Here is an 18,995-nt window from a genome sequence, read left to right as displayed (position 1 = left end):
TAATGTACACACTATTTACAACAACGTTTTACATCAGTTTTTTTTATATCTAGGTTCAAAAGGGTGTAGGGTTAAACAAAATAGTTTTATTGCAATTGGTGTCATTGACTAAGAAAGAACTAGCCTGATTTCAAAGATTTTTTATTTTTTTTCCCGCTGCTATTACAGGCAACGAAAAACTACACCACCTGCTGGGTCAGGGGACGTATGAGATGAGGATGGACATGGAGGACTTTGACAACCAGACACGTTACGTCAAGTACACCAGTTTTAACGTAGGAGACGAGTCAAGCAAGTACAGAGTCACGATATCAGGGTTTTCTGGGAACGTCGGTGAGATTTTTTATGCGTAAATAAATTTGGTTTTTTATGCTTTTCGTTTACAATAATTGTCGATACATTCGTTTTTTAACTCATGTACATAAAGTCAGATGGTTTTTGAATTAAATAATGTTTTGAGATAAAACATTCCAATAAAATTTTTTGACAAAATAAATATAATTTTGCCAATTCGTTACAGAATTAAAAAAAAGTTTTTAGTAATGTATTTTTTGTTTATATAGGAAACTGTTTCACAAATGCAACCATTGCTAAGGTTATTAATAACATGAAGTTTTCCACATGGGATCAAGACAATGATGTTATTACAAGTAACTGTGCCGCCGTGACGACATCTGGATGGTGGCACAGCTCCTGTAACTGTGCAAACCCTAACGGTCTGTACCTGGCAGGGGAAACCACTCTCTTCAATCAAGGAGTAACTTATCATCCATGGCGGGATAAGTACTATTCGCTCAAGTCGACTCGCTTAATGGTAAGACGAGTTGTCTAGACACTGGATTACATCATTAATAATGAAGATTGTTTTTCTCTTTAACATATTATGTATAATTAACAGATTTTGATACGATGATTAAGCTTTGGGTTGTTTGGAGTCAAATTGTCATTCATATATTGAACAAGACTCTTATTATTATTCACATGAGCTGCTAATATTGATAGATTGTGATTTTCAAGATATGCAAAACATTGTCTGATAGTTTTTCTGATTATTACAATGTTTAAAATATTAGTTAATATGTGGCGTGTTTGTCAATATTTGTTTCTAGAATAAAAAGAAGTATTATTTATTATATTAGTTTTTAAAAACATTATTAGAGGTTGTTTTTATACCACTGAGAGAGAGAGAGAGAGAGAGAGAGAGAGAGAGAGAGAACAAGAGAACAAGAGAACAAGAGAAGAGTATCAGATACTGATGACTGAGCTCTTTGAAAATGAGAATAACTATCCAAAAACTAATGTCTTTAGAGGTAACGATAGCTTTGATATAAAGCAGACATTACGATAGTTGTGTAGTAACAAGTGAAGAAAACACAAACACACAGTCCCATTTAATTGTATCTTTTTATTAAATATTATAAAATGTTTCATTGCATTACAATAACATTCAGAGTACATTTCCCCTTATGTTTGTAATGGAAATCTGCAACTCTCAGTATCCTTTATATACGATAAGTTTTATCACGGCACATGAGCACAAGTATAAACGTCACCAGACAGTATGGGAATATCCATTAATGTAAGGTTAGATAAAAGGATCAAACTCATGAAACCAATATGATATAAACCTTTACAAACGTAATGATTAAACCATACGTAATCGATAAGGATACAGATTGTTATCGACAAAGGTTCGCGCGTTATATTTTTAGCCGAGGTTGCGAACTAAATAATCTGTTTATGTTGATATGGCTGTTCCATATGTTTCATATCCTTGAATGGGAGCGTACATAAAAGCGACGATTAACAATATCACATGCAAAAAACACCAATATGAATATAGATTTAAGTATTGAATGCCAAAACATGATCTTACCTTGCTAACGCGTGGTTAACAATTTCTCTGCACGACCGGATGTGGTCTGTGTTCTGTACTCTTATCTTTTATAAGATTGTATCTAAGCAATGGATGTTTAAATGTAGATGTCGACAATCTTTAACACATCAGTTCGTGTTGACAATTTCTTAAAAATGTGATAGCACAGTAGGATTATTTAAATGAAAAAATCACAATATCAATGACAATAACAAACCGTCAACCATCTTAAAAATCCATAAAACGAAATATTATTCAAAGCAGAGCAACACAGATCGTCAAAACGATAAAGGCAGGATCAGGTGCCTAGGAGGAGTGAGCATCCTCTGCTGACCGATCACACCCGCCGTGTGCTCTTTGTCGTAATCGAAAAAAAAACCCGGAAAAGTTCGCAAACAATTAGATGATTTATAGGTCTAACAATTAGTATGAAAAACGTCAGTCACCATGCGACACATGCATTTGTGGACATGGTTGTTCTATTGACCATAGAACTTATAAAACGATGACTTCGAACGAGACTGTTGATAGTCTTGTTTTATCAATGTGTTTGTCAGTAGCTTACATGGCCTTAGAAACTGTTCATACAAAGAGCATGCCCTTGCATATAGAATCAACCGAGAGACAAAAACACCATATGCAGGTGATGAAGGTGTATTGCTACATTGGTAAGGAAAGCTAACTATAGAAAACTTAAAGTCATCGCGTTAACATGAAGTTTTGATATTAGGCTACCATCGATGTCCATTTCCAATAAAATATCCAAATATGAAGCAAATGACGCAGACTCTATGTTATCTTTATTGGGATATATGAAGTCGATGTACATGTAAGTATGGAAATAACAATTGTTAATTGATAATACGTCGTCGATATACCTGAATGTTTATTTGAGGGTAACGCAGTGAGTTATTTTTTTTCCCGTACAAGTTTTTGAATAAATTCTGCTTCATATGAACACAAAAATAGATCTGCCAACAAAGGAGCACAATTGGTACGAAGATAGATTTAATTCCATCAAACTATTAAATCAGTATTCGAAATATTCCAAAAGTTGTATGGATCAATGCAATAATGAACTCTAGTCTCGTTCAACCAGATACTCCGCTGTCTCCGTTAATCTCAGATCATCTGCTGACCGGTCACACCCGCCGTGTGCACTTTGTCGTAATCGAAAAAAAACCCGGAAAAGTTCGCAAACAATTAGATGATTTATAGGTCTAACAATTAGTATGAAAAACGTCAGTCACCATGCGACACATGCATTTGTGGACATGGTTGTTCTATTGACCATATAACTTATAAAACGATGACTGTTGATAGTCTTGTTAAGGTCTTCCGTTACAACGGAAGACCTTATAGTGATTGTAATGTTTTTTTATTAAGGTCTTCCGTTTCCAACGGAAGACCTTATAGTGATTGTAATGTTTCTTATTAGGGTCTTCCGTCTTCAGCGGAAGACCCTTCTATTATTCTTAGGTTTCTTTTTCAATTCTATTATTATTAGGGTCTTCCGTTTTCCAACGGAAGACCCTTTTGTTTTTCTTCGGTTTCTTTTTATTATTATTATACTTTTTCTTTTTTTTCTGACTCCTTTTTTGCCTCATAACTCAAAAAGTTTTAAACCGATTTCAATGAAACTTTCAGAGATATTAGCACGTTGGCGTCCCTCAAAGATGTTAAAGTTTTAAAGACAACGTCACTTCCATTTTGACGTTACGTCATTTATAAAATTTTAAAAAAGTCATTTTGTCCGGGACTTTTCTCAAAAATGCTTGAAGATACGGGCTTGAAATTTTTAACGATTTTACATTTGTCATTTTACTTATGTAATAGGGCCGAGAAATGAAAATCTGTCACTTCCGGTGGAAACCGGAAGTGATTCAAATTTTTCGAAAAATTAAATTTTTTGATCAAATGAAAAAAATGTATGTATTTTGTAGAGCTTAATAATCTGAATCTAACACTGAAATCTGTTTGAAAATCGGACGATGCATTACAGAGTTATTGGGGTTTAAAAATTGATTTTTCCGGTAATTTTGATTCCGCGTCCTTGGTTTAAAAAATAGCGTAATGTTTAAAGTAAAATTAACTCGTACCAAAAATAATTGCTAAGTCGTACTTGAACAGATTCGGATTTTTTTTGTTAAGTCGTTCTTGAAATCGGAAAAAGGTTTTTGTTAAGTCGCACTTAAAATCATTCGTATTTTGTTAAGTCGTACCAGGAATAATTCGATTTTTTCATCTTTTTATTTTAGTTACATTTGTTATTGGTTTAAGAGCTCTGCTTCTTACAGGAACTTCCAGCTTTACTTCCGACATTAACGGAAGACCCACTCGTTGCTTTGCAACGAGCTTTGCTCTAGTTATTATTCTTTTTTCCTTACACATTTTGTGCAGGCGATTTCTCGGAAATGGCTGATTCGATTTCCGTCAAATTTTTACTGATGATGCGTCGCTATCTGAAGTTTGTACCCCCGTGACATTTTTTCAAAATTTACTTCCGGTCGGAAGTTATCGCCGTTTTACGATTTTTAAAAGTCAATTTTGTCTCTCAGGTTTCTCAAAAACGAGTAAAGATATAGGGCTGAAATTTTCAGAGATGATAGATCTATCGTTTTTCTGGTGCACCTCGGTCAAGAGAATGTCAGCCGTCACTTCCGGTCGTCACCGGAAGGAAATTTGAAAAATTGAATTTTTCGACTTCTTTATTTTTTAATATTTTTCTTTGAAATTTTCACACCTTATAGTGACTCATTTACTGATTCAGAATATGTAATTTGTTTAAAAATCCATCAAGGCATTCTCGAGATATTAGGCGTCAAAGTTCCGAAGCGAGAGTCCGAGTAGCTCAGTCGATAGAGTCGTGGACATGGCCCAGGCGACCCGGGTTCAAGCCTCGAGTGCCGCAAATTTTGTTTTACTTTTTTTCGCTTAGTTCTACGTTTGTATCTTTGAATTGATAAGTGTGATCTAATCTATTCAAAAATCGGACGGAAGACCCACTCGTTGCTCGCAACGAGATCGTGTCTAGTTAAGGTCTTCCGTTTCCAACGGAAGACCTTATAGTGATTGTAATGTTTCTTATTATTAGGGTCTTCCGTCTCCAGCGGAAGACCCTTCTATTATATTATTATTATTATTCTTTTTTTTTCTTACCGATTTTGTGCAGACGATTTCTCGGAGACCACTGACTTGATTACGCCCGAATTTTCAATACAAACGTGTTTTTATCTAAAGCTGATATATAATTTTTTTTTTTTTGGAAAAACACTTCCGGTCAGAAGTTATCGTCCGTTTACGATTTTAAAAAGTCAATTTTGTCTGTCGGGTTTCTCAAAAACGAGTAAAGATAAAAGGCTGAAATTTTCAGAGATGATAGATCTACCGTTTTTCTAATGTACGTCGGTCAAGAGAATGTCCGCCGTCACTTCCGGTCGTCACCGGAAGGAAATTTCAAAAATTGAATTTTTCGACTTTTTTATTTTTTAATATTTTTCTTTGAAATTTTTACACCTTATAGTGACTCATTTACTGATTCAGAATATGTAATTTGTTTAAAAATCCATCAAGGCATTCTCGAGATATTAGGCGTCAAAGTTCCGAAGCGAGAGTCCGAGTAGCTCAGTCGATAGAGTCGTGGACATGGCCCAGGCGACCCGGGTTCAAGCCTCGAGTGCCGCAAATTTTGTTTTACTTTTTTTCGCTTAGTTCTACGTTTGTATCTTTGAATTGATAAGTGTGATCTAATCTATTCAAAAATCGGACGGAAGACCCACTCGTTGCTCGCAACGAGATCGTGTCTAGTTAAGGTCTTCCGTTTCCAACGGAAGACCTTATAGTGATTGTAATGTTTCTTATTATTAGGGTCTTCCGTCTCCAGCGGAAGACCCTTCTATTATATTATTATTATTATTCTTTTTTTTTCTTACCGATTTTGTGCAGACGATTTCTCGGAGACCACTGACTTGATTACGCCCGAATTTTCAATACAAACGTGTTTTTATCTAAAGCTGATATATAATTTTTTTTTTTTTGGAAAAACACTTCCGGTCAGAAGTTATCGTCCGTTTACGATTTTAAAAAGTCAATTTTGTCTGTCGGGTTTCTCAAAAACGAGTAAAGATAAAAGGCTGAAATTTTCAGAGATGATAGATCTACCGTTTTTCTAATGTACGTCGGTCAAGAGAATGTCCGCCGTCACTTCCGGTCGTCACCGGAAGGAAATTTCAAAAATTGAATTTTTCGACTTTTTTATTTTTTAATATTTTTCTTTGAAATTTTTACACCTTATAGTGACTCATTTACTGATTCAGAATATGTAATTTGTTTAAAAATCCATCAAGGCATTCTCGAGATATTAGGCGTCAAAGTTCCGAAGCGAGAGTCCGAGTAGCTCAGTCGATAGAGTCGTGGACATGGCCCAGGCGACCCGGGTTCAAGCCTCGAGTGCCGCAAATTTTGTTTTACTTTTTTTCGCTTAGTTCTACGTTTGTATCTTTGAATTGATAAGTGTGATCTAATCTATTCAAAAATCGGACGGAAGACCCACTCGTTGCTCGCAACGAGATCGTGTCTAGTTAAGGTCTTCCGTTTCCAACGGAAGACCTTATAGTGATTGTAATGTTTCTTATTATTAGGGTCTTCCGTCTCCAGCGGAAGACCCTTCTATTATATTATTATTATTATTCTTTTTTTTTCTTACCGATTTTGTGCAGACGATTTCTCGGAGACCACTGACTTGATTACGCCCGAATTTTCAATACAAACGTGTTTTTATCTAAAGCTGATATATAATTTTTTTTTTTTGGAAAAACACTTCCGGTCAGAAGTTATCGTCCGTTTACGATTTTAAAAAGTCAATTTTGTCTGTCGGGTTTCTCAAAAACGAGTAAAGATAAAAGGCTGAAATTTTCAGAGATGATAGATCTACCGTTTTTCTAATGTACGTCGGTCAAGATAATGTCCGCCGTCACTTCCGGTCGTCACCGGAAGGAAATTTCAAAAATTGAATTTTTCGACTTTTTTATTTTTTAATATTTTTCTTTGAAATTTTTACACCTTATAGTGACCCTTTTACTGATTAAGAATATGTAATTAGTTTTAAAATCGATCAAGGCATTTTCGAGAAATTAAGCGTCAAAGTTCTGAAGCGGAGTCTGAGTAGCTCAGTCGTTATAGTCGTGGACATGGCCCAGGCGACCCGGGTTCAAGCCTCGAGTGCCGCAAAATTTTTTTCTCTTTTTTTCGCTTAGATCTACGATTTTATCTTAGAATTGATAAGTTTAATCTTATCTATTCAAAAATTGGACGGAAGACCCACTCGTTGCTCGCAACGAGATCGAATCTAGTTATTATTATTTTTTTTTTTCCTTTTTTTGTCCACAAGATTTCTCAGAGATGGCGGGATGGATTTTCTTGAAATTTTCAGGACTGATAAAGAATGATAATATCTCTAGGCGTTTTTTTCATTTTTTCAAAATTCACTTCCTGTCGTCCGTTTCCTGTCCCGCGACAAAAAGCTATGGACAATGAGATCTCAGAAACGATAAAGACTTGAACCTCCAAACTTTGAGGGATGATAGACCTATAGTTGTAGATGTGTTTAAACTATTTTGTTTTGTTCGTCGTAACTTCCGGTCGTCACCGGAAGCACTTCAAAAATAACTATTTTTTCGCATAAAATTCATTTTCGATAAAATAAATATATAAGTATAAATCTATGCATAGATTGTCTATGCGATGTTAACTCAACAAAAAAATTCGACTTCCGGTGAGATATCTCAAATATCTCAGGTAGCTTTTTTGAAACCCCATTTGTACAAACGAGATCTCAGAAACTATAAGTGATCAAAGCACAAAACTTTCATGGATGATAGACATTTGATTGAAGATGTGTTTAACCGGTTTCGTTTTGTCTTCCGTCACTTCCGGTCCACACAGGAAGAGTTCAAACAAATCGAGCTGTTTATCAGTTTAACTTATTTCCATTGATATTTGTAGTGTGCTGGATGAGAAATGAAGTACAAAGGGCAAGTTTACAAGATATATTAAATACAATTTGGATTGAGCACTTCCGTTTGTCCGTTTCCTGTCCCGCGTTGAAAAAGCTTGTATCAACCAGATCTCAAAAACGGTAAAGACTTGAACATCCAAACTTAGTGGGATGATAGACCCATAGCTGTAGATGTGTTCACACTATTTTGTTTTGTTCGTCGTAACTTCCGGTCGTCACCGGAAGCACTTCAAAAATAACTACTTTTTCGCATAAGATTCTTTTTCCATAAAATAAATATATAAGTAAAAATCTATGCATAGATTGTCTATGCGATGTTAACTCAACAAAAAAATTCTACTTCCGGTGAGATATCTCAAATATCTCAGGTAGCTTTTTTGAAACACATTTTGTACAAACGAGATCTCAGAAACTATAAGCGATCAAAGCACAAAACTTTCATGGATGTAGACATTTGATTGAAGATGTGTTTAACCGGTTTCGTTTTGTCTTCCGTCACTTCCGGTCCACACAGGAAGAGTTCAAACAAATCGAGCTGTTTATCAGTTTAACTGTTTTCCTTTGATATTTGTAGTGAAGTCGATGAACAATTAAGTAGAAAGGGCAAGTACAAAAAAAAATTTTACTTACAATTTACATTGAGCACTTCCGTTTGTCCGTTTCCTGTCCCGAGACAAAAAACCTTGATTCCTGGAGATCTCAAAAACGGTAACGACTTGAACGATCAAACTTTGTGGGATGATAGACCTATGTATGTACATGTGTATACACTATTTTGTTTTGTTTGGCTTAGCTTCCGGTCGTCACCGGAAGCACTTCAAAAATTTGTTTTATTCATTTTACATAAAATGAAAATATCAGTATACAATCTTACATATGTCATCTATATAATTTTAAATTGGCAAATAAATTTTACTTCCGGTGAGATATCTCAAATATCTCTATGTAGCTTTTCTTTTTACAAATTTGATGTCCGCAATATTTTCGTCATTGTAAGTGATTGAGACACGAATCTTTCATAGATTGTTTGATAGAATTTTGATTGGGGATGTGTTTAAAGGGTTTAATTTTGTCAACTGTCACTTCCGGTTCTTACCGGAAGGGTTCAAACAAATCCTGTTTTTAACAAGTTTAGCTGACTTTCTTGGAATTTCATCTAGCCTGATAAACAGTGATGTACATTAAGCAAATGTACGAGAAATACCAGCTTTTGTTTTTATTAATCACTTTCGTTCGTCCGTTTCGGTCCCGAGACAAAAAATATTGTTTCAAAGAGATCTTAGATTTGGCAGAGTCGTAAACAACCAAACTTTGAGGAAGGATTGACTTATGATTGTACAAATGGTTAACATTTTTGTTTAGATCGGCGTTACTTCCGGTCGTCACAGAAAGTACTTCAAAAATTGATTTCTTTTTCATTCTCTTTGTTTTACATGTAAATAACGTCTGGATATATCATTCACAATAATTATCATATCAACTTTTTTTTGCATGTAAGAGAAGCAATGTCTTACAGTTAAATTGATACATGTATATCAAAACGGAAGACCTTTTTGTTGCTTTTGCAACAAGTGTCTAGTTATTATTATTATTTTTTTTTTCCTTTTTTTGTCCACAAAATTTCTCATAGATGGCAGGATGGATTTTCTTGAAATTTTCAGGACTGATAGAAAATGATAATATCTCTAGGCGTTTTTTTCATTTTTTCAAAATTCACTTCCTGTCGTCCGTTTCCTGTCCCGCGACAAAAAGCTATGGACAATAAGATCTCAGAAACGATAAAGACTTGAACCTCCAAACTTTGTGGGATGATAGACCTATAGTTGTAGATGTGTTTAAACTATTTTGTTTTGTTCGTCATAACTTCCGGTTGTCACCGGAAGCACTTCAAAAATAACTATTTTTTCGCATAAAATTCATTTTCGATAAAATAAATATATAAGTATAAATCTATGCATAGATTGTCTATGCGATGTTAACTCAACAAAAAAATTCGACTTCCGGTGAGATATCTCAAATATCTCAGGTAGCTTTTTTGAAACACATTTTGTACAAACGAGATCTCAGAAACTATAAGTGATCAAAGCACAAAACTTTCATGGATGATAGACATTTGATTGAAGATGTGTTTAACCGGTTTCGTTTTGTCTTCCGTCACTTCCGGTCCACACAGGAAGAGTTCAAACAAATCGAGCTGTTTATTAGTTTAACTTATTTCCATTGATATTTGTAGTGTGCTGGATGAGAAATGAAGTACAAAGGGCAAGTTTACAAGATATATTAAATACAATTTATATTGAGCACTTCCGTTTGTCCGTTTCCTGTCCCGCGTTGAAAAAGCTTGTATCAACCAGATCTCAAAAACGGTAAAGACTTGAACATCCAAACTTTGTGGGATGATAGACCCATAGCTGTAGATGTGTTCACACTATTTTGTTTTATTTGTCGTAACTTCCGGTCGTCACCGGAAGCACTTCAAAAATAACTACTTTTTCGCATAAAATTCTTTTTCCATAAAATAAATATATAAGTATAAATCTATGCATAGATTGTCTATGCGATGTTAACTCAACAAAAAAATTCTACTTCCGGTGAGATATCTCAAATATCTCAGGTAGCTTTTTTGAAACACATTTTGTACAAACAAGATCTCAGAAACTATAAGCGATCAAAGCACAAAACTTTCATGGATGATAGACATTTGATTGAAGATGTGTTTAACCAGTTTCGTTTTGTCTTCCGTCACTTCCGGTCCACACAGGAAGAGTTCAAACAAATCGAGCTATTTATCAGTTTAACTGTTTTCCTTTGATATTTGTAGTGAGGTCGATGAACAATTAAGTAGAAAGGGCAAGTACAAAAAAAAATTTTACTTACAATTTACATTGAGCACTTCCGTTTCCTGTCCCGAGACAAAAAACCTTGATTCCTGGAGATCTCAAAAATGGTAACGACTTGAACGATCAAACTTTGTGGGATGATAGACCTATGTATGTACATGTGTTTACACTATTTTGTTTTGTTCGGCGTAGCTTCCGGTCGTCACCGGAAGCACTTAAAAAATTTGTTTTATTCATTTTACATAAAATGAAAATATCAGTATACAATCTTACATATGTCATCTATATAATTTTAAATTGGCAAATAGATTTTACTTCCGGTGAGATATCTCAAATATCTCTATGTAGCTTTTCTTTTTACAAATTTGATGTCCGCAATATTTTCGTCATTGTAAGTGATTGAGACACGAATCTTTCATAGATTGTTTGATAGAATTTTGATTGGGGATGTGTTTAAAGGGTTTAATTTTGTCAACTGTCACTTCCGGTTCTTACCGGAAGGGTTTAAACAAATCCTGTTTTTAACAAGTTTAGCTGACTTTCTTGGAATTTCATCTAGCCTGATAAACAGTGATGTACATTAAGCAAATGTACGAGAAATACCAGCTTTTGTTTTTATTAATCACTTTCGTTCGTCCGTTTCGGTCCCGAGACAAAAAATATTGTTTCAAAGAGATCTTAGATTTGGACGAGAACAACCAAACTTTGAGGAAAGATTGACTTATGATTGTACAAATGGTTAACATTTTTGTTTAGATCGGCGTTGCTTCCGGTTGTCACAGAAAGTACTTCAAAAATTGATTTCATTTTCATTCTCGTTGTTTTACATGTAAGTAACGTCCGTATATATCATTCACAATAATTATCATATCAACCTTTATTTGCATGTAAGAGAAGCAATGTCTTACAGTTAAATTGATACATGTATATCAAAACGGAAGACCTTTTTGTTGCTTTTGCAACAAGTGTCTAGTTATTATTATTGTTTTTTTCATTTTGTCAAAATTCACTTCCTGTCGTCCGTTTCCTGTCCCGCGACAAAAAGCTATGGACAATGAGATCTCAGAAACCATAAAGACTTGAACATCCAAACTTTGAGGGATGATAGACCTATAGCTGTAGATGTGTTTAAACTATTTTGATTTGTTCGTCATAACTTCCGGTCGTCACCGGAAGCACTTCTAAAATTATGTTTTTACACATTTTATTTGTTTAACACAGAATTGAAATACAAGTATAAACGCTTTCATATGTCATCTATCCGATGATTAATAAACAAAAAATAATTACTTCCGGTGAGATATCTCAAATATCTCAGGTAGTCTTTTTAAAACAAATATTATGACAGCGAGATCTCATAAACTGTAAGTGACCAAGACACGAAACTTACATGGCTGATAGACATTTGATAGAAGATGTGTTTAACCGTTTTTATTTGGTCGACCGTCACTTCCGGTCCACACCGGAAGAGTTCAAACAATCCATGTTGTTTAAGAGATTTACTGTTTTTGTTTGACAAAGTAAGACAAATTGATAGTCAATAAAGTCCTGTTGTCGAATGGTTAAGAAATACTAACTTTCATTTTCATCAAACACTTCCGTTTGTCCGTTTCCTGTCCTGAGACAAAAAAACTTGATTCCTAGAGATCTCAAAAACGGTGACGACTTGAACAATCAAACTTTGTGGGATGATAGACCTATGTATGTACATGTGTATACACTATTTTGTTTTGTTCGGCGTAACTTCCGGTCGTCACCGGAAGCACTTCAAAAATTAGTTTTTTTCATATTTTATTCATTTCACTTTAAATGAAAATATCAGTATCAAATATTACATATGTCATCTATATAATGTTAAATTGGCAAATAAAGTTTACTTCCGGTGAGATATCTCAAATATCTCTATGTAGCTTTCCTTTTTACAAATTTTATATCCTCGAGATTTTTGTCATTGTAAGTGATTGAGACACGAAGCTTTCATGATTGATAGAAATTTGATTGGGAATGTGTTTAACGGGTTTAATTTTGTCAATTGTCACTTCGGGTTCTTATTGGAAGGGTTCAAACATATCATGTTTTAACAAGTTTAATTGACTTTCTTGGGTGTTTCATCTAGCCTAATAAACAGTGAATGTACGAGAAATGCCAGATCTTGTTTTTATTAATCGCTTCCGTTTGTCCGTTTTCGGTCCCGATACAAAAACTATTGTTTCAAAGAGATCTTAGATTTGGCAGAGACGTAAACAACCAGACTTTGAGGAAGGATTGACTTATGATAGTACAAATGGTTAACATTTTTGTTTAGATCGGCGTTTCTTCCGGTCGTCAGAGAGAAGCGATGTCTTACAGTTAAATTGATACATGTATATCAAAACGGAAGACCTTTTTGTTGCTTTTGCAACAAGTGTCTAGTTTATCAATATGTTTGTCAGTAGCTTTCATGGCCTTAGAAACTGTTCATACAAAGAGCATGCCCTTGCATATAGAATCAACCGAGAGACAAAAACACCATATGCAGGTGATGAAGGTATATTGCTACATAGGTAAGGAAAGCTGACTATAGAAAACTTAAACTCATCGCGTTTACATGAAGTTTTGATATTAGGCTACCATCAATGTCCATTTCCAGTAAAATATCCAAATATGAAGCAAATGACGCAGACTCTATGTTATCTTTATTAGGATATATGAAGTCGACGTAAGTATGGAAATAACAATTGTTAATTGATAATACGTCGTCGATATACCTGAATGTTTATTTGAGGGTAACGCAGTGAGTTATTTTTTGTTGTTGAATAAATTCTGCTTCATAAGAACACAAAAATAGATCTGCCAACAAAGGAGCACAATCGGCAAGAAGATAGAATTAATTCCATCAAACTATTAAATCAGTATTCGAAATATTCCAAAAGTTGTATGGATCAAAGTAATAATGAACTCTAGTCTCGTTCAACCAGATACTCGGCTGTCTTCGTTAATCTCCGAAAAGCAAGAGATACTCTCTGTACATTAGGTCACGTGATGGCATGATGACGCTACTTCTATTCAAATTAGTAAAATGTACACCATGGCCCGGTTTTTCGAAAGGTGGTTAAATTTAACACTGTGTTAAGGATAACGACATGTTAAATCCTAATCAAGTGATTAGCTAACGCAGTGGTTAAATTCTGTTGATCAAAAACAATTTAACGCATTGGTTAGCTAACACTGTGTTAACTGAGTTAACCACTTGGTAATCACTTGGTTACCCATAATTCATTTCTACTTCCTATATATGAAGAAAAAAGAAGATTTTGCTTTGGGATTTTAATAAGTTGGAATTTAGTGAAATATTATTGATATAATTATATGTTGAACATCTATATCATTTCCAGGGTTCCGATCCTATATAGTATGCAATTTTACAAATTAATCCTTTCTTTTCTTGTTGTCGACATAACACCGTTAAAGTACAATGTAATAGCTTCAAAATACCATTATAAATTCCTTTCAATGTGTACCGGTAAATCAATTAGGTACATGTATCATAAAATACAGTTCAAAGGCTCAACAAATTCTCTAATTAATTTATAGGGTTTAAATTAACTTACACTAATATTCTATGAAAAAACATTTGTCTTGGAATAAGAAAGCTTATGCAATTTTGAGAAAAAGTATACCGCATATCGCCAATTTCATTGAGGTTTGAGAAATATATGGTCATTTAAGTGAACCCACCATTTCCACTTTACTCTATTTAACATAGATTCATATGGTTCTTCTTCAGCAAAACATCTTTACTTAATATTTATAATAAGAGGTCAATTGTTGTTCAACCTCTTTTAATAGGAAACCTTATTCAATACTGCATGTATCTACATGATATTATCATTCTAAAAGCACCATATCACTTAGAAATACCCTTGCATGCATACCCTCCTCCTATGTATTGATTTTCATAAAAAGCAGTGGTTTGAAATCTTTCACCTAATATTATGAAACTTGTGGCAATTTCCTAGTGTCAATTCTCACACATATTTGAAAACATGTATCACCGACACTAAAAATTGACCTATTTTGAAAATTGGATGAATTGTAGCATTTTAGAGACAAACATACATGCCGTCCTGCATGTGATTTCTTGTTTAAATTTACTTTAAAAGCAAGCTCAACAATCATACACTGGATGAAAAATCAAGTTTCAGCAAAACTGAAACTATATGGAAACCTTGCTGAAACTTGAAGTTGAAGTTTCATGTATAGTTTCCGCAATGCGGAAACCATTATATCGATTCAGCAAGTATCCGTTAGGTTTCAGTCAGCAGAAACTTTAGTCTAAGATTCCTGATGGTTTCCGCAATGCGGAAACTAAATTTGAATCGTGTGAATAGTTGTGTAAATTATTATGGAAATATCAATCAGTTTCAGAACATTTCCGCTAGGTTTCAGTATGCTGAAACTTTAAGTTAAGATTCCTGATGGTTTCCGCAATGCGGAAACTAAATTTGAATCATGTGAAAAGTTGTGTAAATTATTACTGAAATATCAATCAGTTTCAGAACATTTCCGCTAGGTTTCAGTATGCTGAAACTTTAAGTTAAGATTCCAAATGGTTTACGCATTGCTGAAACTATTACTAAAATTGATTTGAGTTTAAAAGTGATATCATTTATTTTCAACAGGTTTAAGTTTAATTCTAGCCTAATGATAATGAATCCGTACATACTAAAATGTATAGTAAGGTTTCAGCGTGACTGAAACTATATGTATACATGTAACTATCTTCAAATATGGCAAATAAGGCGATTAAGAACCTTACTAAGTAATTAATTGAATTTGAAAAGAAAAACTGATGTCTCATCTTGTTTAATGCATATGATGAAATCATTAATCTTAGGTACTCGGGCACGTGTATACATGTGTATACATTCTTTGTCCAGGTGACCTCCTCTGTGATTTTCCTGTATATTCTGTGTGGATTGCAGGGTTTTTTCTGTCAGGAGTGAACAAAAGACTGTTACATAACAGATACACAGTACGAAGCGTGAGTTTATGACTGGAGCCCGGCGGGAATTTTTTTCAATTTGTGTGTACCTGAGTTAGTAAAACTGATAAGTAAATTATAATTATTTAGTAAAATAAATTAATATACCTATTTTGTAAGACTCCTTCTTAAATCATTTAGTTATCATTTGAATGAACCTTGAGGTACAGTAACTAATTAAGCAAACAAATTAAGGTAAAGTCGTTGTAAATTTTTACAAATCGTACCAAATATTCGTACAACCTGAAGTTTAGAGCTAATTCATTTCTTTTTTAATACCACGCCAACACATGTACACAGGAATTTGTTTTAAAAAAAATTCTACAGTTGATAATAACAGTAAAACCCACTTGGAGTTTGAGTTTAATATGATAATTGTTTAATTATTTACATGCATTTCAGACTTTACTGCATGTATGACTGTATCATGATTCACTGGCGTCGGAAGCAAATTGAAAGTGTGTGTGTGTGGGGGGGGGGGGGGCTAGACTAATCCTCAGAAATATTGAGGAAAAACCCTAATTCCCAAAATCCTAATCCGTGGGTGGGGGGGGGGGGGGTATACCTATACTATATACTTCCGAAAATAAATTTCCTTACCCAATTTTTTTCCCCCAAAATCATGAAATTCCTAATCCGTGTCGGGGGGGGGGGGGAGGGGGGGGAGGGTGGGCTAGACTAATCCTCAGAAATGTTGAGGAAAAACCCTAATTCCCAAAATCCTAATCCGTGGGGGGGGGGGGGGGGGTATACCTATACTATATACTTCCGAAAATAAATTTCCCTACCCAATTTTTTCCCCCCAAAATCATGAAATTCCTAATCCGTGTCGGGGGGGGGGGGGGGGGAGAGGGGGGGGAGGGGGGGGGGGGGCTAGTATGCCTATTACTCCAACTTCTCAATCTTTCAAGGTAAATTTAGGAACAATTACATTTCCGGCGAGAAAAAGTGGGGGGGGGGGGAGCTCTATATGCCTATTGGTTAAGTCTAACTAGAATCGCGGTGAAAATTGGACAAGTCAAGACTAACTTGTCAGTAAACTATATATGGCTCTATCATATTTAGTTTGGCAAAATCATCAGTACATGTAAATAAAATATAGTTAAAGACAAAATCTGATACATATGTCTCATTAAAACTTGTTTAATTTCATTAGACATTTGTAAACAAACGGTCGGCCATTTTTTTTTTTGGTTAATCACTAGTTACAAATACAATTGTAACAAACACACGCCAATACTTTGTCGTATTTAACCAGGAAATACTGACTCAGACAGTTCTTATTTAAAATAAATATACATGTAAAAAGTATACTATTCGGTAAAAAATGATAATTTTGATTAAACATCATTCATTTTAAACTATCCCAAGATGCACTTTTCCTAGATTTAGCGGGTTCTGATTGGTCAGTATTGGCGCACTCCGAGCGAAGGTTAAAATGGACAAGAAGGTGCTGTTGTAAAATGGAGAATTGAGAAGCATTAATAGCCTCTATAACAAGGAGATAATGCAGGAACGAAGAACTCATGTCAAGGTAACTTAATTCACAATATAGATACTCCCAATAACATTTTCAAGGCTCTAATTTATCTCTCATTTGTAAACGAGATCTCGCGCCATCAAATCAAGATGGCGTCATTTTTTCAAACTTGGTTCGGAGTTTTAATTTTTATTACCGTATCTCTTTTAAATATACGTTTTGACCAAGTTAACCATTAACCAACTTTATATGCATGATAATCAAGATTATCCAGGGTATACACATATATAATTATATAAACGTCCCTAATATATGAATGCTTGGTTGGTAAACAAGACGAACAATGAATCTTTCGCACATTATACAATTTACAAACTCTAAATGTAACGAAACAAATTTATTAATAAAATCCGGAAAATGAAATTTTTCACGTTTTTCTTTTTCAGCATTGACAGCATACCAAGTCAATGTTTCCGGTGATTAGTTGCATCCTCTGTTCGGTGATTCGGGTGAATGTTTTGACCAGCTGGACGATGTGAACGCAAGGTATTGCTTTGAAATTGATTTTTTTCACCATTAACTTATACATGTGTTGGATGTTTATAATTTACTGTAGTAATTTTTTGGAAATCCAGGTCTAAGTTCTTGAAAAGGAGGTTGATGATGGGGGGGGGGGGTAAAACACACTTATTGTTGATAAGTTTTTCCATTGTTCAACAAACAATAATTGAATCAAAATGAAAATAACATAGCTTCAAACATAAAATGAAACATTTTAGACCAGATACTACTGTAGTCATTATATGACATAGTTTAAACAGCAACTGGCAACTGCATAGTAGCTTCTGTATTAAGTATTCAGAATTTTATTCAGAATGCTTTTATTACATGTTAGGCTGAATGACTTATGTTTATTGTTTAAAAATTTAAATGAAACTTTATTATTCATGTTTAAGATAAATAGAACACATAAAGTACAGCCCAGTGAAACGAACAAGTTCATCGCAAGAAGAAGAATTTTAATGCTACCACTGTCCAGAACTAATTAGTCTGCTGTAGCCATGATGTGATCATATGAGTGCTTCGCCGGTCTGGACAATGCTCGAAAGTCCCCCCAAAAGGCCTATTTCCATAAACTACGACTCGGGTTACATCAACAACAGCCAAGGACAGTCCTTATTGATTCGAATGGACACATCTCTACGACCCGACTTAACCTCTGCAGAACAAGACGTTTTAACTGTAAAGTATTCTCATTTCAAAAAACCTATAAACTATAAAAGTACTTTTTTTATAGGATCAAATACCAGTATATTACAATGTCTGTCTGTAAGCTAGAATCTTAGAAAATCACATGGTTTTGACTTATTAAATGATTGATTAGACCTTGCAGATATTAACTTTCATTTTCTTAAATAATTTGTTATATTTGCAAATATTGCATAAAATATTAGACTCCATGTAACATATATCCTCACACCTCCAAGTTGATAAGTGTTAACTACTTTTTTTTTCATTTTCTTTGTTTAAACATTTATTGATAACTTAGTTTTTATTTGCAGCAATATATGAAAAATTAAGAAACCAATCTTAAATGTAAAAACACTGCATTAGAAGATGAATGCATGGGTCATAGAAATGATAAAATACACCAAACAATATTCAATTATGTCGTATATGAAAATATATAAAGACAACATATACCCGATGTATTACAATTTTTATATAACAAAATTACTTGGATGGAAAGTTGTTTCCAT

At 34.2% G+C, this 18,995-nt stretch overlaps 1 protein-coding gene and 1 long non-coding RNA gene across 2 annotated transcripts in view; both read left to right on the top strand.

Moving 5' to 3' along the window:
* LOC128174886 (uncharacterized) overlaps positions 1-18,995 on the top strand; it is a 34,009-nt gene that overhangs the window by 2,155 nt on the left and 12,859 nt on the right. The window contains exons 5-7 of the mRNA XM_052840313.1: positions 169-333; positions 564-640; positions 4,704-4,716. Of these exons, the coding sequence (XP_052696273.1) occupies positions 169-333; positions 564-640; positions 4,704-4,716 (255 nt within the window). The remainder of the gene's footprint in view (positions 1-168; positions 334-563; positions 641-4,703; positions 4,717-18,995) is intronic.
* Positions 17,177-18,277, top strand: LOC128172245 (uncharacterized). The gene is made up of 3 exons (XR_008242222.1): positions 17,177-17,289; positions 17,682-17,781; positions 18,192-18,277. It is a non-coding gene; the product is annotated as an uncharacterized LOC128172245 (long non-coding RNA).

The sequence above is a fragment of the Crassostrea angulata genome, chromosome 2 (genome assembly GCF_025612915.1).
Source record: "Crassostrea angulata isolate pt1a10 chromosome 2, ASM2561291v2, whole genome shotgun sequence".
Taxonomy (NCBI): Eukaryota; Metazoa; Mollusca; class Bivalvia; order Ostreida; family Ostreidae; genus Magallana; species Magallana angulata.
The sequence above is the reverse complement of the archived record's forward strand: the minus strand, read 5'-3'. Positions and strand labels throughout refer to the sequence as shown.